The sequence below is a fragment of the Mixophyes fleayi genome, chromosome 6, assembly GCF_038048845.1.
Source record: "Mixophyes fleayi isolate aMixFle1 chromosome 6, aMixFle1.hap1, whole genome shotgun sequence".
Taxonomy (NCBI): domain Eukaryota; kingdom Metazoa; phylum Chordata; class Amphibia; order Anura; family Limnodynastidae; genus Mixophyes; species Mixophyes fleayi.
Genome location: NC_134407.1, coordinates 10,318,707 through 10,341,868, shown reverse-complemented (window position 1 = coordinate 10,341,868; position 23,162 = coordinate 10,318,707). Strand labels below are relative to the sequence as shown.

General features: G+C 42.9%; 1 protein-coding gene and 1 long non-coding RNA gene across 3 annotated transcripts in view; one reads left to right on the top strand and one right to left on the bottom strand.

The window, feature by feature from the left end:
* The first annotated feature begins 1,057 nt into the window (after positions 1–1,057).
* Positions 1,058–11,249, top strand: LOC142160790 (uncharacterized). The gene is made up of 4 exons (XR_012693306.1): positions 1,058–1,181; positions 4,026–4,129; positions 6,047–6,167; positions 9,233–11,249. It is a non-coding gene; the product is annotated as an uncharacterized LOC142160790 (long non-coding RNA).
* An 8,932-nt stretch (positions 11,250–20,181) lies between these two features.
* Positions 20,182–23,162, bottom strand: part of LOC142160766 (zyxin-like) — a 23,892-nt gene continuing 20,911 nt past the window's right edge. For both annotated transcript variants that reach the window (XM_075215750.1, XM_075215749.1), the window contains exon 9: positions 20,182–22,495. In XM_075215750.1, the coding sequence (XP_075071851.1) occupies positions 22,385–22,495 (111 nt within the window). In that variant the 3' untranslated portion in view covers positions 20,182–22,384. The remainder of the gene's footprint in view (positions 22,496–23,162) is intronic.

The window sequence follows — 23,162 nt, the reverse complement described above, 5'->3', positions numbered from 1 at the left end:
ATAATTCTTGTCTAGGATGACATTACCAACATTGTCCACAATTTTCAGCTTTCTACCTCTTTCTCAACAGGAGAAAATGCGAAAAAACAGTCATTTTTCAATTCCCATTGAAAACAATGCATTTTTTCACTCCTGCACCTAAACGTCTTACTCTCTTGGAAGCAATGACTTACATCAGTAGTTCCCAAACTGTGTGCCGTGGCTCCCTGGGGTGTCGTGTGATCTCACAGGGGTTCCTCGATCAGAGCCATTTGTAAGCAAGGCGGGGGACTTCTTGGTAATTATTTTGGCCTAGGGGTGTATTGAAAAAATTATGGAGACCTTAAGGGTGCCTCGAACTGAGAAAGTTTAGAGTCCACTGTGTTAGTCCCTAACCAGGATTTGGGCCCACCAGGAGACCACCTGGTAAGTTGGTGCACTCTGTGTAGCCCACGCGGAGTGACCTGAGGACAGGACCTTGGGCTCAGAAACGTCAGTCACCATCTCCTCCATGTTATAATGTAATGTATATCTTTTTCCAACACAATACAATTCTTTAATTTGCAATTTGATTGTGTGCTGCCTCTTTGTCTTACATACATATCTTGCTGGGCGTGTGGAACGCCCCCAGACCCATATGGTTCACCACCAATTAACTTTTTATTTAATTTATAAGTAGTGGGCATTAGATCCACAACATTTTTTGGGTATTTTGGCCAATCTGATTGGTTGATACAATGACAGAGAGTGTAGCGGTGACAATATTGGGGGCACGTTCATCTGCAGACCGGGGGCACTGAGCCTGTGAGCTGATGATCTCCCAGTGACTCTGTTTTCTTTCCTCTCAGAACCAACAGTTCCGGGAATTCCTCCTCACCAAGCTGATTAATGCCGAGGTCAGCTGCTACCGAGCTGAGAGGTTCTCCAAGCTGCAGGTGAGGACACTTCTGTGTGACAGTCACTGAATGTGTTATTAGACAGCTCGCGGAGAGGTCACAGAGCTGAACGACATATTATTATATATATATATATTATTATAGGAACTGTCTCTTCTCTCACACCAGGAGCGGACACGTAGCTGTCTTATAGACACTTTGTATGATGAGCTCTTTCTGCACAGTCAGAGTGTCCTGGGAACACTGGATGAGACTGCCGGAGACAAACTGGAGAACCCGTCCAGCGGCTTCTTGGAGAACTTCAAGGTGAGTGACCCTCGAAGATTACAGACCCTGCACCAGGGCTGCCATCAGAAACTGTGGGCCCAGTCCTAATTAATCTGGCAGGGCCCCCATACATACGCCCCCTATCCCTCATCACAGTAAATGTTCCCCTCCCCCCAAAGTAAATGTTTCCCTCCCTCCAAAGTAAATGTTCCCCTTTCCCCTCCAATCACAGTTAATGTCCCCCTCTCTCCCCCAATCAGAGTTAATGTCCCCCTCTCTCCCCCAAACACAGTTAATGTCCCCCTCTCCCCCAAACACAGTTAATGTCCCCCTCTCCCCCCCAATCACAGTTAATGTCCCCCTCTCCCCCCAATCACAGTTAATGTTCCCCTCTCCCCCCCAATCACAGTTAATGTCCCCCTCTCCCCCCCAATCACAGTTAATGTCCCCCTCTCCCCCAATCAGAGTTAATGTCCCCCTCTCTCCCCCAATCACAGTTAATGTCCCCCTCTCCCCCCAATCACAGTTAATGTTCCCCTCTCCCCCCCAATCACAGTTAATGTCCCCCTCTCCCCCCCAATCACAGTTAATGTCCCCCTCTCCCCCAATCAGAGTTAATGTCCCCCTCTCTCCCCCAATCACAGTTAATGTCCCCCTCTCCCCCCAATCACAGTTAATGTTCCCCTCTCCCCCCCAATCACAGTTAATGTCCCCCTCTCCCCCCCAATCACAGTTAATGTCCCCCTCTCCCCCAATCAGAGTTAATGTCCCCCTCTCTCCCCCAATCACAGTTAATGTCCCCCTCCCCCCCAAAACACAGTTAATGTCCCCCTCTCCCCCCCAATCACAGTTAATGTCCCCCTCTCCCCCCAATCACAGTTAATGTCCCCCTCTCCCCCCCAATCACAGTTAATGTCCCCCTCTCCCCCCAATCACAGTTAATGTCCCCCTCTCTCCCCAATCACAGTTAATGTCCCCCTCTCCTATTCTCACCCCTTCCACAGTTAAGGTACCCCCTCTCCACCCCACAGTGAAGGTCCCCCCTTTATACCCGTCAGTTAAAGTCCCCCTCCCCCCACAGTTAGTGTTCCCCTCTCCTCATCCCCCCACAGTTAGTGTTCCCCTCTCCTCCTCCCCCCACAGTTAGTGTCCCCCTCTCCCCCCCCCACAGTTAATGTCCCCCTCTTCCCCCCCCCCAGTTAATGTCCCATCTTCTATCTGCTCCTCTCCTATAAAATGAATACTTAATTAACTTACCTTCTCCTTTGCGATGCTGCAGCTCCCGGTCACTAATAAACTGGGAGCACTGCACGCAGTGACGATGTCACTAGGCCGCGCCCCCAGCCTATCAGAGCCTGGGAGGCGGAGCTGCAGCATTGCGGAGAAGAAGGGGTAGCACGGTCAGTCAGACTGAGAGGCCCGGACAGTCCAGGGAGCCCGGGCAGAAGGAGAGGTCTGTCCGGGCCCCCTACTCTGTCCGGGCCCCCTACTGTGTCCGGGCCCCTCACAGCAGTACTGGCCGCACCCCCCTGATGGCGGCCTTGCCCTGCACCCGTCACTGTGCACTGACATTACAGGTTATCCAGTATGTTACCTATATATCATATGGGCAATTTTGTTACAGTAGTACAATAATATGTACTGCATCCTATGTGCTGACAACTCTCCTCTCATGCAAATTAATAATCATTTGTTTTTACTGACAAGCTGACTGTGAAAAGACTTCTAAGTGTCCACCACGTGCTTCATGCATGAATAATGCAAAATGCAACAACAAAAATGTTCTTCCTTTCCACAGATCCATATTATGATTTACGGTCTGTTCTAAACTTTCCAAATAAGAGGTTGGTGCATTTCAGGTCATGAGGGTGCAGCCCAGTTACTGCTCCAGCACCTTATGTCAGAGAAGGTTTATGTCAGATTACTGGGTAAGGGTTACTTACAGCAGCTTTTTTGTTGCACCAGTTTTCCTGAATATCCCCCCAGTGTTTATTACAGCACAAGACCGAGGAAGCGATGACTCTGACCGACTTGTAGTTGATCCTCATCTGCACTGAGCTACATACAGATGAGTCCTTTGATTAGCACCTTGTATTTGTAGACACATCTGGGGCCTGATTCATTAAGGAACTTAACTTGAGAAACTTCTTATTTCAGTCTCCTGGACAAAACCATGGTACAATGCAAGGGGTGCAAATGAGTGTTCTGTTTTGCACATAAGTTAAATACTGTCTGTTTTTTCATGTAGCACACACATATCAACTTTAAATTTCAGTGTACATATAAGCTATCAAGTATTTGTGTGCTACATGAAAAAACAGTCAGTATTTAACTTATGTGCAAAACAGAACACTAATTTGCACCCCTTGCATTGCAACATGGTTTTGTCCAGGAGACTGAAATAAGAAGTTTCTCAAGTTAAGTTCCTTAATGAATCAGGCCCCCGTTCTCTATCTCTGAGTGTGTCTGTATTTCTACAAATCTCCTGTGTAGAGGTGTATTACCAGCCACAAAAGGGCTGATCCCACCATGACTGCCAAGTTGGTGGCCAAATCTGGCAAGGTCTCACGGCAAAGGGTCAGATTGCGCCTGACTTCAATGGAGCCTGCGGCACAGTTACCTACATTCTGGGAAATTCTAGAATTTGGAGGATACTTTCCAGACCCTGGAAGGGAGAGAACAGGCGATTCCCCCACAAGGGCGTTTACCTGTCTACAAGGTGGGAGGGAAAATTCTGTGATGAATTCCCAATAATTATCCTAAGTCTGTAGCATTGGGCTTGTTTTGAGACCGTCTGTTTTATTGGCTGTACTATTGTAATATCACTTGTTCTGTCCACCTCTCATGAATGACCTGTCTCATAGCACATTATCTGTCTCGTAGACTTTCTCTCTCTCACTGCGGAGTCCCCAGAGGTCACGTGATGCTCTGTCCCGAGGATGCAGAAGTAGTAGTATTGCAATAGAGAGTGCCACTGAGGAGAAGAGGTGAGTGTATCGGGGGGACGATCAGTCTGTCTTACGAGTAACATTTAATTTAGGAACGACACAACACATCACATCCCCCAATTTATTATATGATTTGCAAATTATTATTAATTTTTCTGCTGCCTTCTATTGGCAGAATAAGCATATATTAAAATTTTATTTTAGCATATCTACTTGTGAGCTTGAGACTACAGTCAACATGTAATAAAACAATCTGAAAAGATAGTAGTATAGGATCCGACATCTCACTTCATTCCTACACACTACAATACAACTTGGCAGGCGGCCAGGAATATTGCTGTTTGTTTTTACGTTGTTGCAACAATGTTGCAGCTCTTTGTAAAACTATAACAAGTTAGGGGGAAATTCAGTTAGCCGCAATGTTCGTCAGGACATCACGGCTGCACATTTTTACCGTCAGTACATAAAAATCTTGGCTCGTTTTTCAGGGGTGCGAGGAAAAATCAGAGATTTCTCTGGAAAAATATGTGCAAAGTGTCTCTGGGATGGTCACGGAGACGTTTTGCACTCAATTGAATTCCCCCCTTAGCGCTGCAGAGAATTTTATAAGTGCTTTTCATTGATCAAAATGTAACAGCGAAATAAATAACTATGATTTCAAATCACTTTATTATGAACTGTTAGTAAAATGAGTAGACAACCTTAAGGACTCAGAAAAAATAAGAAATTTGTCTGTGGTATATCTTGGAAGTGTAGTTTTAAAGACTGTTAAAATGACCCCGCTAACGGTAGAAGCAGCCATATTGCAGATCACATAGCGCTGTATCAGTACCTACTGGATTGTAGGCTGCCTTTTCCTAAATATAGATACAGCCCACATTATAGTCGCCACCACTGTAGGTGACGGGTCCAGTTAGAGAGCTTAGAAGACATTGTACTTATCAAATACTTGCCAACCTTTGCATAGTTAATTCCGGGAGATCCCTGGCAGGGGGCGTGGTTGGAGGGCAGAGGGGGCGGGGCATGGTCAATCGCGTCATTTTGGCCCCTTCCTGCGACAAAAAACATTTTGGCATGGGGGCGGGGCCAAAATACGCGATTCACCATGGATCGCGTCATTACAGCAAATAAATTCCAGTATGAGGGATACTTGCCTGCTCTCCCGGGAGTCTCCCCAGAGTTCGGAAGTCTCCCGGACATTCCGGAAGAGTTGGCAAGTATGACTTATCACCAGTTGGTGATTACCTGATGATAGCTGATCTCTCGCAATGATCAGTCTGTGCCAACATGGTACCAAACCCTCGCGCTCACAGCTTTTCGCTGTGTGATACTGATCACGTAATTACCACCCACTGCAAGGACAGCCTGATGTTTTAAATTTGTCCCTGGAAATGTCGCTAGTTGTTAATATTGTTCAGTTGCACCATAAAATGTCTTATGTGCTTGTTAAATGCTATTTTTACCACCTATTTTTTTCTGGTCTTTACAAGGGTAAATATATTAAAGAGAAACATTTAAAATGAGTTTGTTTTAACTAAAGTGAATAATGAAGACATGATGGGAATTGTAGTGCCCCAAGCTCTGCCGAGCTCAGCAGCAAAGTGTCAGTGGGAATTATTTTCCAATGTGGACGGCTGTGAGATTAGCTGACGCCCTCTAAGGCTGCGGCATTGGGTTATCTTTCCATTAAAAGTGTCCTGATTATTGGAGTATGTGAGCAAAGAGTAACTGTGAGTGTGAGTACTCGGTGCAGAAGCCCCCTCGCAGGCTACCAGGGCACTTGTGTAGAGGTAAGAGCAGACACATGGTCTGAGTGGGGTAAATGTAAGATTAAAGATCGCAGCCAATATCTTTTAGTTCTTACCAGGTTTATTGTAGTATAATATTGTTGGTCTGTATTATAATCCTTGGTAATGATTTATTTATACTGAACAATTTCTCCTTTCACATTTAAAGGCATCTGGCCAATCAGACATCAGAATTCTGTAGGAGGGCGTTACCATCGTACTCCTCGTCCAATAGCAGCAGCTTCTGCAGTGCACAAGGCAGCGAGAGCTCCCCTGAAGACAAGACAACGGTGACACCATTCTCTCATTGTAACACGCTGTGGGGTGATGTAGGGGCGTATATATATATATATATATATATATATCTCAAAGGGTGAGAAGCCCTAATCCATTAGCTCAGTATACCAAAGGGTTAATATGCTTACCTATTTATCAAGTATTACCGCGGTGCCTGTTCTGTTATCACCATCTCAGGGTGACGATAACAGTGAACAAGTCTGAGAAAATGATTAATTGTTTGATTAAAGCATTTTTTTTAATGATTAATGGTTTCTATATCTTTATATTTTTAATCATTTTTTTTACAATTTATTTTTTGTATTAGTGGAACTGAAATCCCAAAATCTGGGCTTTCAGTTCCACAGCCCAGAAGAGAGCCTGGCGAGCCCACAGACGCATGGGCACGTGCACAGAGACCTGCCTGGCTGCTCTGGGCCAGTAAGGCCTGGGGGGGGGGGGCAGGTGAGTAACGCTGATAAAATAATCACCAGTATCACCGCATGTTGATAAATACGGGTCTTAGTAAATGTGCAGTAACTTGTGGTATCTAAGAAGTGCTTTCATTGGTTTAACTTACACATGATTATTGTTATATCAAACCACACTAATTACTCAGCGCTGTGCAGAAAATATTTGTCACTCACATCAGTTCTGGCCCCATCGGAGCTTACAGTCTAAATTCCCCGTCACACACAAACTCCAGGGTTAATTTTGTTAGCAGCCAATTTACCTACCAGTATGTTTTTGGAGTGTGGGAGGAAACCGGAGCACCTGGAGGAAACCCCCGCAAACACGGGGAGAACATACAAACTACACACAGATAAGGCCATGGTCAGGAATCAAACTCATGACCCCAGCGCTGTGAGACTGAAACACTAATCACTGTGCCACTGTGCTGCCCTATGAGCCTTCAAAGTGAAGCACAGTAACCCATAGCAACCAATTAGTCATTTTCTTAGACTAATTAAAGGTAATATCTGACTGGATTCTATAGGTTGCTGCACATTCTCACCTTGGTGCCTACATTAATTAATCACCACTTCACGCCTGTCTTTTTCTGTGAGTAATTTACATAATTGTAACCGTGTGAGCAAGGCCCTCTTACCTCTCTGTCTGTCTGTATGTATTACCCAGTATTGTATTATTACTGTTTGTTCCCAATTGTAAAGCGCTACGGAATCTGATGGCGCTATATAAATAACTGTCGATGATGATGAGGATGATGATTGTATTGAATTGATTTTTTCCCTTCAATATATTTAGTGACAACATCAGCAGATCCTTTTTCTTTTGACTGGTTGTATTGCCAGCTTAGTGCCATCTACAGACATTTTTAAAGTACTGCACTTTAATGAAACAGTAAGGAGTACCTCTCTGCTGCACACGGTGGGGGAAGCCAGTTTGTGGACTGAACCAGTGGTGATGGCTTCCCCCCCTAGCAGGGTCCTGCTGCCGGCGTCTCCGTTCGGCAGAGACAGGCAGGGAGAGTGTGGAGCACTGTCTCTTACTTTCTAGATCCGCCCCTGGACTGAACCAATATTCATACTTGTCGAATTCCGGACTCCCGGGAGAGTATGGCAGCCTCCCGCATCTGCCCACATCCTAGTGAAGTGGACAGAATTAAATCCAAAATTATGCAATTCTCAGAGAATCGCGGCATTTGGAGGTGGGACCAAAATGGCGCGATTTGTATAGCCCTGCCCCCGAAACGGCCACCTCCCCGTGGCAACTCCCAGATGCCAACTTAAGAAAGCCGGTAACTATGGAATGAATGCATTCTATTAATTCCCCAAGGAACAGTCATGTAAATTCAACAAACTTATGTCAATTGTTATTTATTATAGTTAACGGTGAACACCACCCAAAATAATTTTTTCAAATTGAAATAATTGTGTCGGGTACTGTAGCATTCCAGAATGATTCTTCATACTTTAAAGTGGCCTTTCACCTGAAATTACCTGTTAAAAACTGGGAAATACACTGTTGCTGCTGTGTGATCTTTCGCAGATGCATATAGAGCAATAGAAAGAAAATGTGGATGGCACTGATATTTTCCCCATGGTTACAGATGATGCTGCGGAAGGTCAGTTATTGGGGATTTTGTGACCCAGTTATGAAAGTGTCAGCATTACCTGACCTACCTTATAGATAGGGATGGGGTAACTTATCAGCATTTTAATGCAATCACTCTCTCCAGACTTGTACCAAGCCACCTTTCTGCTTTACAATGTTGACAGTTCATCTTTCACATCAACATTCACTTCTAAATGCAATGGGCCTGATTTATTAAGGAACTTAGGCAAGAATTTGTGCATAAGTTAAATACCGTCTTTTTTCTTATGTAGCGCACAAATACTTGATAGTTTATTTGTACACTGAAATTTAAAGTTGATATTTGTGTGCTACATGAAAAAACAAACAGTATTTAACTTATGTGCAAAATACAAAACTAATTTGCACCCCTTGCATTGTAACATGGTTTTGTCCAGGAGACTACTTGCTCAATTTTTTACGGAACTTTCCTCAATGAATTAGGTCCAATGACTTATCTATTTTCACGTGTGGAAATCCTAAAATCCTGCACTGCCAACCAGCTGTTGAAAGCTCCACAAAACAGTGCTGACATCATGTGGTCAGTCATTGTATTGCAGAGCTTTAATTTCATTACATTCTGTCGTCATTATCATCATCATCATCATCATTTATTTATATAGCGCCACTAATTCCGCAGCGCTGTACAGAGAACTCATTCACATCAGTCCCTGCCCCATTGGGGCTTACAGTCTAAATTCCCTACTATAGACACACACTCACACACAGACAGACAGACAGACAGGGAGAAACTAGGGTCAATTTTCGATTGCAGCCAATTAACCTACCAGTATGTTTTTGGAGTGTGGGAGGAAACCGGAGCACCCGGAGGAAACCCACGCAAACACAGGGAGAACATACAAACTCCACACAGATAAGGCCATGGTCGGGAATCAAACTCATGACCCCAGTGCTGTGAGGCAGACGTGCTACCCACTAGGCCACTGTGCTGCCAATTATCTTGACTCTTCTCTTCTCTCAACAGGATAATATCCTGAAATGAAACTTTGACGTCATCATGAATGGGACCAGAGCGCTTGTCGTGTACAGATGAAACGGCCTAATCCTCTGGGACAAATAACGTATAATATCATCAAGCAGAATGTAATGCAGACCCCTCTGTTACATGCCGTAAGCCGTCATTAAACATTCTGCATCCATTTACGTCCATGGCGGCATGCATGCCGTACAATCGTTACACTAATCTTGTAAAACATATATCCAACTCTACCTCTGCAAACACAACATATAGGGCCTGACTCATTAAGGAACTCAAAACGAAAGTAATGTGCATTTTTTTTAAAAACGCAAATAAATCGTCCATACGTTCATCTGTATTCAGCTAGAAGCGGAACTGAAGAAACCTCTCTTATTGAATACGGGTCTAGGTGCGCTCTGCTCTGACAGACACACCACACTGCACAATATGTATAATACATATGTGGATATAAAGTGCCAGCAGAACGCACAGCTTAAAAATTATTATAAAATAAATTAACACCCGTTAATTAAATAGTCATTAATGTAATGTTTTGGGGTTTTTTTAAAATATTTTTATTGCATGACATACACTTATCAGGATGTTATTATTGTCTACTGTGCATAAAATACATTGTTACAGTTGCTCCTGATTGCAAACACATGTTCTAGCTGCAGACGCGGCCGTCATCACTATCACTCAGCACCTGACCTGTAGCTGGTGTAAAATGACCATGTACCTAAGAGACGCCCGGAGCGTGGATCAGACGCTGCTGCGCGCACTCCACCTTTGCACGCCCGTACTGTACATTGCCTGTGAGCATGCGCCCCTCCCCTCCCCCCGTAGGCAGTAGAAAGTGTCATTAGCGTTCAAAGATGAATTGGATGTTCCTGCGTTCATTGGCGTGTAGTCCTTTACTGGCCAATTTTACACAAACTATGGCACGTATCATTTACATTCCTTAATGGATCAGACCCATAATGTACATACACTCATTAATTCTGGAACACACGCGTAGGTTCGCCAAGGTTCTGAAAATATTTCTCTTCATATATTGAGAACTGAATTAAATGATTTGCAAATTGTTATTATTTTTTCTGCTGCAACCTGCCAGGAGAATAAGGATAGAGGGCTTGATTTGTTAAGGGCAGTAAAGTAAAAAAAAAAAAATGAGTACATTTGCTCCTGGACAAACCATGTTACAATGCAAGGGGTGCAAATTAGTTTTTTTTATTTTGCACATAAGTTAAATACTGTCTGTTTTTTGTTATGTAGCACACAAATACTTGATAGCTTTATTTTTACATTGAAATTTAAAGTTGATCTAGGACATGCTCTACCCCAGTTATAAATCTGTCCCCACATTTTAAATTTGTCTCCCCCTCCAATGCAACATGGTTTTGCCCAGGTGTAAAGCTACTCATTTTTTTTTTTTGCTTTGCTTTCCTTAATGAATCAGACCCAGAATCGTTATGTCTAACATACGTGTGATCTGGAGATTGGAGCCAACATCTATCAAAGATATTAGTCTGACCTTATTCACTACACTAGGACTCAATAAGCAGCAATGTTTTACTTTGTTGAAACAATGTTGCAGCGCTCTCCTTTCTCAGGAAGAATCTGTTTCTTTTAGGAGACTTTGGACTTGTAGCTATCCCCTTCCTATTTGCATCATTTGCAAGTTAGAAATTAATTGTGCTCCATTTGCAGAGTAGAGACACTCCTGTGAATGCCCCCCACCCCCCACCTCCATGTATCTGATTTAAATATTGGGCCACAAAATTAAATCCAATTTTTGAATGTGGACCTGCTCGTGCTGCTAATCTGTATTCAGAAAGGAGACCTCGATTCACCCAACCGGTACAGTTACATAACAGATTTGTTTCACTGCATTTAAATCCAGAATGTAGCAGGAAGTGACGACTCTCCTGTCATAAGCATCTCAATATTATGCTTTAAAAATGGTCATTAGTCTACTCTAGACAATATTCTTGTACTAAATTAAATTATATACTGTACTAAATTATATAAACTATTAAATTATATTATTTGATTAATATATTATATTTATTATTATTATTATTTTTATTATTATATTGCCAGGGGATTAGCATGGTGTGACATCCGTTGATCCGTTGGTGCTGGCTATGTTGTCTATGGGACGGTACTGGAGGTTATGTTGTCCACGTCATTTTGTTCTGATCTCCTCCAAGATCACTGTATCAGGGGATCTCTGCGCTGTTTCTGTGGCGGAACGACATAAAGTATTCAGTGACCTATTAGAAGTGTATTTATGTCTCCTATTGAATGCGCCACTGAGGAGTTTGTTTGTTTACTTCGATATTAATATATTTATGAAATGTTTTATAGGACTAAGAGCAGACCTCAGAAATACTTGCTGACTGTCTGAGCTGTCTAGAGACCGCTCCATTGGGTAAAATCTGGAATCTCTCTTTCCCTGATAAGGTCCCTTATAAATCCTCTGTACTATTTTCTTGGGTAATATTGGATGAACCACACACGACACACACTGACACGTGTATTGCTGCTATCACCCTCTCCCTGTACAGCTGTGCTATACTCTCTCCCACGTGTGTGTATGTAGTGATACTATCATGTTGCACTATTGTTATTTCTGCCAATAAAGAACAACAGGCTTTGAGCATCTGACATTGGATCACTGATTGCTGGGACTCACATAGCAGAGACAGAGATGTATTACATAGTACAGCACAATCTCCAATCCCTGTGGTCGCTGCACAACGCCAGACATCAGCTTCCCCAGCAGAATTCAGGAGCGGGACATCACATGATGTTGTGTCTGTATGGCAGACTTGTTCCCTGATGTTTTATAGTGCAAATAATATAAAGCTGTTCCCAGCAGATAGAGAATATAAAAAGCATTTCGCTGCACACAGTGGAGGCAGCCATGTCTCTGTATTACTGAGAATGCAGCCGCTCAATTCACTAGGGAGCAACAAGAGTGTGAGTATCAGGCATGAAGATTCCACCCAGGGGTGGAGCTAGTGGTTGGAGGGGGTGTGGCATCTATGGAGCGCTGAGGTGAAGAGGCCTCGACATACGTACCCATCCCCCTCACCCTGCTCTTCTGAGCATGCAGTGCCAGAAAGGATAGACCAAATGGGGCTTCACTGCATATACGTCAGCCCCCAATCAGAAGAACATAGTGGGGGCCTCTAGGGGCGTGGACACACATATCACCAGGCCCACCACCCCAATTTTGCTATGGACCCTGGTGATGGTGTTCTATGCCACTGGATCCACTCATTTACCCACAATCCTGCAAACCACCACAAAATAGGTTGTGTCAGGAAAAGAGACCTGGTGCTAGAATTAGAGGTTTGTTTATGGTTATTATAATTATCTTTTATTTATATGGCACCACATAAGGTCCACAGCACCGTACATAGAGCATAGGAGAAAGCAGAACACTACATACAGGGAAGTACAGAAAGGGAAAGGAAGAGGTGGGGAGTGAACTAAAGCAGGATGGGACTGAGCACAGGAGTGTGGGCACAACTAGCAGGACCAGAGACAGTAATAGAGGGAAGGGGAGAGAAGGAGCCCGAGGCACGAACACAAAAAAGAAAGGAATGAAGCTGGGATGCTGGGAGCAACAGGAGGGTGACAGAAGGAGGAGGGTACAAGGAATAAAGGACCCTGCTCATAATAGCTTGCAATCTAGGGGAAGGGGCAGACTAACAGGAAACACCAAGAAGGGGTCGGATTCAGGAGACTAGAAATCTGAATGTAGAATTGAAACGGGGACTAGAACAGTGAGAATACTATAAATGTGAAGGGAGAGCATAATAAGGGCTGGTGAAATGAGGAGAGGAGGAAGAGGGTAAGGTTTAAAATGATAAGTGAGAAAGGCTAAAGAAAGGGGGTTGAGGAGGAGAGAGGTTAGATGGAGGAAGGGTAGGTGATCCTGGACAGTTGGGTTTTGAGGGATCATTTCAAGATTTGCAAGCTAGAGGATAGCCTGATAGAACAAGGAAGGAGCCTGATAGAACAAGTGAGGAGCCTGGTAGAACAAGGGAGGGGCCTGATAGAACAAGGGAGGAACTTGATAGAACAAGGGAAGTTGTTCCATGGAAAGGGGGCAGCATGGGAGAAGTCTTGAATGCAGGAGTGAGACATGGTAACCAGATGGGAGATGAGGGGGTGGTCGTTGGCTGATCGTAAAGGGCGAGAGGAAGTATGAATGGAGCTGAGGTTGGAGAGTTAAGGAGCTGTGGATGGAGAGAGGCCCTTATAGGTGAGGGAGAGGAGCTTGAAGAGGGTTCTATAGCAGAGGGTGAGCCAGTGGAGTGCTTGACAGAGAGCGGAGGCAGAAGTAGATCCGCAAGAGAAGAAGATTAGTTTTTATGCAAAATTGAGTACTGGAGAGGAGCGAGACGGGCGTGGGGGAGGCCAGTTATAAGGAGGTTGCAGAAGGTGGGAGATGATAAGAGATGGATGAGAGTTTTGGTGGCATCAATGGAGAGGAATGATTGAATAAGAGCTATATTGAGGAGATGAAAGTGGCAGGATTGGGTAATGGTTTGTATACGGGGGTGATGGAGAGGGAGGAGTCAAAGATGACACGGAGGCAGTGAACTTGGGCAAGGGAGAAGATCTTGGTATTACCAATAGTTATGAAGTGGATGAGAGGGGACTTTTGAAGGAGGGAAGACTATTAGTTCAAATTTGGCCATGTTGAGGTTAAGGAACCATTGGTACATTCAGGAGGAGATGACGGGGAGACAGCGGGACAAATTGGTAAGGTTATTGCTATGTAATGTTATGTCATTCAGTGATCTTTTATTGCTGTAGCATCCTGTGTGTTACTATGTCATGTATCTCTGTAGGCTTTTTAGTCACTTGGAAATCAGGGACTTTCTCATGGAAATTGGGATGTTTGGGGAGAGCATTTTATGTATTATTTGTATTATACCATTGTCTGTACTATTTGCTCAGTAGGATGTTAATCTTCTCAGCTCCTGTTCTCATGGTTGTTATCGTTTATTATTGTTAAATATTATTTTACTGGCAATAAAACATTCCCAAATACAAATATTGTGGACATTTTGTGAAACTGCATAATAACAGTCAGTAACTATCTATTGTAAGAACAGATAATTCCTACCTCTTAACAAAGATGAGTGAAACTTTTAGCTGTCTCATGTAATAATTGCCGCAATCAATATTTGGCGATGAAATGTTGCATCTTTGACCTTTACTGTCTCTAATCCTTCCCCGACCATTCCGCAGAATGACCTGACCTTCGTCCTCCCAGCTCTATTAACTCCGCAATAGAAAAATTCACCAATAAAAATGAAGATTGTATCCCCGTAAATTCACATATCTGTTAAAAGGTCCTATTCTGTCACAAAAAACAAAAAACAAAATTATGATAAAATTAGCCCCTCCCCTGCATCGGACAAACCACACCCCTACCTGATCAAACCCTGCCCCAGTGACCAACTATGGTCCGCATACTGGCGATTTCACAACACAGACCACAACACAGGAAACTGTGCACTCCTGGGCACATTACCACTATGGTAGGGCATATTGCTGGGCCTGTTACTAGTATGGCAGTGTGTATTACTGGGCACATTACTACTGTGGCAGGATGTATTACTGGGCACATTATTACTATGGTAGGGTGTATTACTGGGCACATTATTACTATGGCAGGGTGTATTACTGGGCACATTATTACTATGGCAGGGTGTATTACTGGGCACATTATTACTATGGCAGGGTGTATTACTGGGCACATTACTACTGTGGCAGGGTGTATTACTGGGCACATTACTACTGTGGCAGGGTGTATTACTGGGCACATTATTACTATGGCAGGGTGTATTACTGGGCACATTATTACTATGGCAGGGTGTATTACTGGGCACATTATTACTATGGCAGGGTGTATTACTGGGCACATTATTACTATGGTAGGGTGTATTACTGGGCACATTACTACTGTGGCAGGGTGTATTACTGGGCACATTACTACTGTGGCAGAATGTATTACTGGGCACATTATTACTATGGCAGGGTGTATTACTGGGCACATTACTACTGTGGCAGGGTGTATTACTGGGCACATTACTACTGTGGCAGGGTGTATTACTGGGCACATTATTACTATGGCAGGGTGTATTACTGGGCACATTACTACTATGGTAGGGTGTATTACTGGGCACATTACTACTGTGGCAGGGTGTATTACTGGGCACATTACCACTATGGTAGGGCATATTGCTACTACTCTCAAGTATAATAATTGGCATCTTACTGCTGTTGAATATGATATTATATATTGTATTTTTACCACCAGAATGGTCTCTGTAGTACATACTAATCACCAGAGGCGGCTGTATATTGCCTATTGCACGTGAAATGGCGCTCTGTATAGCCTACTGCCATCGGTTTTATACAGACCAGACACCAAGGGGGGTATTCAATTAGCTTTTCAAATCGCGGTAACGCGCCGGAACAGCCGCGAAACGTAATACACGTTACCGCAATAACGTGGATTTTCGTTCGCAGCCCATGGGGTTGCGTACGAAAATCCACGTTAATGCGGTACCGTAATACCGGCAAGAACGCGCACTTTTCACGGTAACGCGTGTTACTGCGAATCGGAAAGCTAATTGAATATGCCCCCAAGTGTCCGCTTTAAGCACACTGACCTTGAGACCATAGAAGGTGTTTATTTTACCATTCTCTTGACCTCCCTCAATACACCTGTACAAAACAAGAACAGAGGAAAGGGGATTCTGATTGGGACACTCTTAGAGTTCAGACCAAATTCTCTAAAAACACATTTTATTTCATTCATTAAAACATTTTATCTTAGATTCTGACATTCTATTTGAAAAGAGAGCACAGTGCTCTCTATAAAGTATTAAACAATGGTTAGCACCTTATTAATTTATTGCGCTATCCAATACTTCATGTGTCGATAGTGATTTTCACACATATTGTGATGATACCACTACTGACTTGGTAGGTTTCTGAACCCCAGTCTCCCTGCACCAGCAGGCTCACCAGAAATAGACCTACAAGCACACCGAGTGGAGCAAAGGTTCTTGGCAGTCAGGCAGGTCGGAAGCATACTGCAAAGGTGTCTAGATCACAGGCTTTGGAGCAGGAATCATAAGATAGCTGGTGAGAGACAGGAATCTAGACAGTGATGAGGAACAACAGAACGAACACACTAGTTCTTCCCCTTCTGCCCCCTCATGTATCTGTCTTTAATAAAGCTTAGTGCCTGTGTTTCCTACTCCCTTACCCTCCCACCTCCCCCATCACACAGTGCATTAAGTATTGTGTTGGGCAGTGATCTGCAACCTGCCTCAAAGGCTCAGAGCCAACTGCTAACTGGCCCCAGCTCCCAGTGCCAGTGGCCACCTGGCCCAAGCTCCCAGTGATGCCTGAAGACTCAATGACACGACCTCCTGACCCAAGCCATTGATGATGGCTGCATCGCCCAAGCCAAGTGACAGTTTAAGTGACAGTGGCCACCTGTTCTGAAATTCAAGTGGTCACGGCTACATGGCTCAAAGACCCAGAGACAACTGCCACCTGGCATGAGTCCCTAGTTATACCTGAAGACCCTAAGCAAATTTTTGCCTGGCCTGAGCTCTTAGTGACACCTGTCCTCCCCCTCTACTCCTTTATGTGTCTGTAATCAATAAAACTTAGTTCCTGTGTTTCCTACTCCCTCACCCTCCCACCTCCCCATCACAGAGTGCATCAATTATTGTGTTGGGCAGTGATGTTCAACCTGCCCCAAAGACTCAGAGTCAACTGCTAACTGGCCCCAGCTCCCAGTGCCAGTGGCCACCTGGCCCAAGCTCCCAGTGATGCCTGAAGACTCAGTGACAAGACCTCCTGACCCAAGCCAGTGATGACGGCTGCATCGCCCAAGCCAAGTGACAGTTTAAGTGAAAGTGGCCACCTGTTCTGAAATTCAAGTGGTCATGGCTACATGGCTCAAAGACCCAGAGACAGCTTTTCCCTGGCATGAGTCCCTAGTGATGCCTGAAGACCCTGAGCAAATTTTTGCCTGGCCTGAGCTCTTAGTGACACCTGTCTTCCCCCTCTACTCCTTTATGTGTCTGTATTCAATAAAGCCTAAGCCTGTGTCTCCTACAGTTTGGACTTTCCTGAAAATGTTATTCTGCTTAAGAGATGACTGAATAGTGCAGTGCATGAATTACAGTGTAGGACAGTGATGGGGAACCTCACCTACCCCAAAGTGCACACACGCTTCACTGTAACCTTCAAATGTGCTGCAGATTAGGTCTATTACCCAACACTTCCTGTCATGACTCAAATGAACTTGTGTTCTATATAAAACAACGGGATGCAGCTAATTAGTAATGCTTTTCAAAACTAATTATGTTGTGGGATGGGTGTGAGTAGGAGAGCTTCATCCTCAGTAAATTAACTATTGAGCCCCAATGTAAAGTAGAACAAAAGTCCTGCTCATCAACCTGACTGCATCTTTTAGTCCCTTATGCATCACAATAGTTACCATTCCAACAAAAAAATCATATACAAAACACAAAAAAAAATATTTTTAATTTTTCTATTTGGATATAGATCAGACTCCTCTCTGTTGTATTTCCCCATTTGTTTATTTGAGCCCTGCTTCCATTATCTATATTGATGTTTTCCAACATTTTCTCATAACTGTCCTCTTTTGTTTTTTATGCACGCCTCTATCCTGTTCCCCTCGTCTCCTGTCTGTTCGCCTCTTTCCTGCCATCCTTGTCCGACCCATAGCAAATACCAAAGCACATCGTATTGTTTGATTTTATAAACTCACTAAAAATCACTATGAACAATGGAACGATGTCAGGCAAATGGGGAAGTGTGTACACACTCAGGACCAGCAGTGTAGGCAGATATCTGTAGTGTGCAGAGTCCCAATCTTTTCAGCTGATGGTTATGACAGATGAAGAGTACAGATATGAAGGTAAATTATGTATGTGTGTACACAGGAATCTGCATCATCATCAGGACTTTCAGTTGTTGATAAAATCGTTACAGCTCATCGGGAGAAATTTTCTGTAGTTTGTACCCAGCTTAAGGCAGCATAAAATAAAGGGCTTTCTTTGTGTCCATTGTCCATGCAGGCCTGGTCTGAGTTCATCAGCTCGACGAGAATAGCTTTAACATCAGTGAAAATAGGAATAATTGATCACTGTGGAGAGATACACACATCACTCATATTGGAATCATATATAAAATTCGGTCAAAATGACCACATATTAGATTAATTGTTGATATCATATAATGCTCATTCTCTCTTACTCCTCTCATATCACACACTTTAAACTGTTGAAAACGTTGTGCTTAAATGATGAATGAATAGTGCAATTCAATATGTATAGTGTAGGCAGAGCTGGATTAAGGCTTTGGGGCGACCGGGGCACTTCAGACAAGGGGGCCCCTATGATGTAACATTGTTATCAATTTAGACAAACACACAGTCAATACTGTGAGCACTACTGCTAGGTGCACGTAGCTCTGTATTCACGAGCAGTACACTGTGAAGTAGAACACACCTCCCAACTGTCCTTGTAGTCGGACCAAATCCTGACTAAGCGAGACAGTCACCCAAATTCGGGACTACCACTCCAGATGGCTCTCTCCTACTTGCTCTTGTCACTTTTACCACCTGTGGCTGCTGGTTTCTTTAGCTTATTGGCTGGTTGTCTGGATCCTGGAATGTTGGGAGCCTTATTTGGAAAAAAAAGTGCCAGGAGTTGCGAGAAGTTGCCATTATGGATGGCCTTCCAACTGATGTGATTTTGGGCAACGTTGTTGGGGGTAGAATTGTGATCACATTTCTGAACTCTCTTACCCAGAGCCTATTTCTGATGTATATATCGGATACAATGAGCCTGTGTTTACCAAGCCTTTGGTGTATTGTGATGTGGAGAAGTAGCTTGTTTTGGTTTTTGTTGTTCTGTGTGAATATGTATTCCGAACGGTCTGATGAAAGGCCACATGTTAATTAGATCTTTTGATGTGTGAAGGTACAACATTGAAGGCAGGAACTATTAACTAATACTGGCTCATGGTTTCTCTGCATTTGAAAACCAGGTGTGGGACATCACAGCGTTCTAGAATTTCATAGATAAGTAAATTTTGTTAACCTTCAAATGCATGTAAATTCATGTCTGTGTTAAGAGTATATCCTGATTCTAAAAATAGACTATAGACTATTTCTGAACTGTATAAAAGATGAGCTGTGTGAGCATGTAAGTGTTCTTCTGAGTTCAACATCTGACCTGATCACCGATACCTCTAATCAGTGTGAGCAAATAAACATCTTGCTTCAAAGACCTGCTTGGAACCATCTTCAATATCGTTGTATTTCTGTGATCTACAGATTAGACCCTAAACCTAATCCGTTCTCCTGCTGTCTCTGAGGTTTGGACCCAAGCGTTTCCAGTACCGGTGCTCTGCCTGCTACCCAGCAGCCCTGGTCCATGTGTTAGGCCATGGGGGATCCATTCACAGCAACCCGGATCCATAGTAAGAGGTCCGAAGTTACCAGCCCAGGTACACCAGCAGCGAGACACGCTAGCAGCGTCAGTGACCCAGAGGAAACCTGGTTCTGGATGCCGGTATAGGAGTCCAGTGGGGGCAGCATTATAAGCCCCTCCTACTGCGGCAAGAGGGCGCATTTGGGATAACGAGAGGGAACGTTGGCAAAGTAAGCCCAGCCGGTTCCCAGCAACAACAGACAGGGTGGCATAGGCGCTCCATCCTGTCACAGCCACATTTTTAGCATTTGATCCTCCACATCTGTGGCCAGATTGGCGACTGTGTGAAAGGACCCGTTCGCTCCATGTGTGTAGTTTTCAAAGATATAAGCCACAAACATCTTGCCTTGTTGTAAAGAAATCTCAGGACCAATGAAGTCTTTATAAAAAAAAAGTTTTATTGGCTATTTGTAATCCCACCCACCCTCACATTAAAAAACACAAAACCCCAACGTAGATCCACAATTGTGTTCAGGACACTTGTTAGGTGAACCTCAAATGACTGTCCCCATTATCGACCTCTTTGGTACTACTCTCCATCAGTGAAACCCTCGAAGATTTCACCAGGGGTTCAATTGCTCTGGTCCTCAACAGAATTGTTGTTTTGTTATAAACCCACTCTATGCCAGAAAATAAACTTAGAATACCTACTGAACATCATGTGGCATTTAGCACAAATTTACTGTAACTCATAGTAACCATTCCTCTGCTTTCCGCCAACGTTATCAAAGCTAAATATACAATATTTGAGTTTTTGCACCATTAAGTCTTTAAAGTACCTGTTGCTTACAACACAGTGGAGTCAACTATATTGTAGGCTGAACACAAATTCAGCAGATCACTGGGAACTTTGTGAACTGAATTCATGTCTCAATCATGTCACTAGTTCCTAGGAAATTCATAATCTGCATCCTCTTGAATTTCCAGCTTACAAAACAGATGCCTTCAGTGTGCTTGACAGATACACATTAAATCTCTAAAACAATGATGTACGCAATTTAAAGAATGCATCCTATTTCACCTCTCTAAGAGCATATATGCATAGATTAAGAATACAGGAAGATTCCATTAACGGCATTCTCTGCCAGGATGAAATCGCGGAAACATTTGTACAGCTCGGTTACAGAGTTCATTTTGGAGTGCTAAAAAAAACAAAAACGGGTTGCTTTCTTTCCCCCCAATACCAATCTATTCTGGGTAATGTTTTAGTAGAGTTTATTGGCAAATATTGTAGGAAGAGTTACCAGCAAAAAAATACACATTGTGCTTATGTAAATCTCTTGATACACGATGTATGAAACTAAAAATGAATTACATATTTAAAGTGCCACATTACTTACATTGTTAACCACATACATTAAATTAAGCCGGAAAAGCGAAAGCCACCAAAAATAATGGAACAAGGGAAACTGGTGAAAAATGGTGAGAATATAATTATACTGGCTCATAATATATACTGCATATTTTAATTGCATATTTTTGTATGCATTATATATAAAAAAATAAACCAAGATCAAGGAGGGTTTAAACTTTTTTTTTTTTAACTGGACAGGATATGGTCTGACCAACTAGGCTCAAAACGTGGGAGGGAAGTGGAATCCCCATCATGCTTCCTATACCAGTTTTCTCTGGTGCACATTTAAAGTTACATTTTACAACTGACAAAAATGTGCTGGTGCAACGAGTATAGCAGGAACAGGCTCAAGTGTAAGCATATACGTATGTGCTTTTTATCTCTAAATGGTATACGTTCTCCTCTAAAAGCTTCCATCTTGCTCCTCAGTAAAGCTTGAAATTACTAGGACAGAATTCTTGTTGTTACTTTTTTTATTTTAATGAGTAAATTTATCTTTAAGAAAAAAAAAAGTCATTATTTAAAGAATACGGTCCTGTATGTGGTTCATTTGATATTGTAACCAGTTTCTTTAAACGCATTGTTCCACTGTACTTGATTTAACTGTTCACTAAAAACAGCTTTATTGTCTGAATTCTATTTTTGGTAGGAAAAGTCATGTGCAAATAACTCAGTAACAAATACTGGTGATAAACTATGGATTAGCGGATGCAAATACAGTTTGTGAGCCAGAAAACAAAAACAGAATTTGATGGTCTAGTAATAAATACTACTATTACTAGCAATTACTAATAAACTCTATAAATGTATATTCCAAAGAATTTCTGTCTGAAATAGTAGAATGCCAGTAACTAGGACATTGATTCTACATAAGACTCTTGGCTATAATCCATAGAGACTATCGCTCCAGTCATGAGATGAAAAACAATAGTACAAAAAAAAAAAGAAATTAAAAATATCAGAAAATATATTGGCACTAAGACGTAGGAGACATTTCCTGGCAGGCTATCTGTTAGATAAGCAAAATGTACTAACTAGTGGTTAGCTGCTAAATGACGGCTGACCAGCAGTTAACTAGCAGTCTCCGTAGAAGCTGTAAACTGGTTAATAAACCTTAACACTGAACTACATTAGGAGCAGCAGAGTGGACGGAGTGGTCTGGAGGTCCGAGAGTCTTTGGTGGACAAGGCTGGATCTTGTAGTAACGAGTGACCCGCCAAGGCGACATCACAGAGCAGCTCGAGCGCGCACAGTGTGGCATTTCTTGCACAGAACATGACCATCCAATGGGAAGCAACCCGAATCGTCGGCCTCAATAGAAAGAGGGCAGCCGCAGTCCTAAGAGAGCAAGGAGGGCAAAGAGTGAGAAAGACGTTCCTAGGCTTATTAGACAGATATGTAAATAAATAGCAGTAACAATAAAATGTATCACTATGATTCCATGTGTTACTCCAGAGAAACCCGCCTTAATCTATCCATATGGCAAGAAAAGACAATGAGCAAGAGCGCCACCCAGTGGTGGTGATTCACAAGTATTTTTGATAAATATGGTAAAAATGGAACATGCACCTATGCATGCTCTGACTATTTACTATAGCACATTAAGTATATCCAAACAATGGGGTATTTTCCATGATGAAATAAAACAAATGGATCATATATAAAAGGCATAAAAAAAAACTAATGAGGTCAGAGGTACTAGATTCTTTACCAAAATAACATTTTGAGAGAGTTGGGGCTCATTCTAGTGAACATCTGTTATGTGAAGTACACTGCATTACGTGAAATATTAAAATACATAATTATGTATGTTTGCTTTTGTTGTGCACTGCATTTTTTTTTAATATTTAGATTATGTGTTGTGCACTATACCAGCAGGCTTGTAACATGCAATTTTGGGTCAAACTCTATATTGATTTGTGGTGCACTGTGCAGGTTCTATTCTGTTGTCACATACATGACAGGTAAAGATACTAAGCAGTGATAAAAGCATCGGACATGGCCA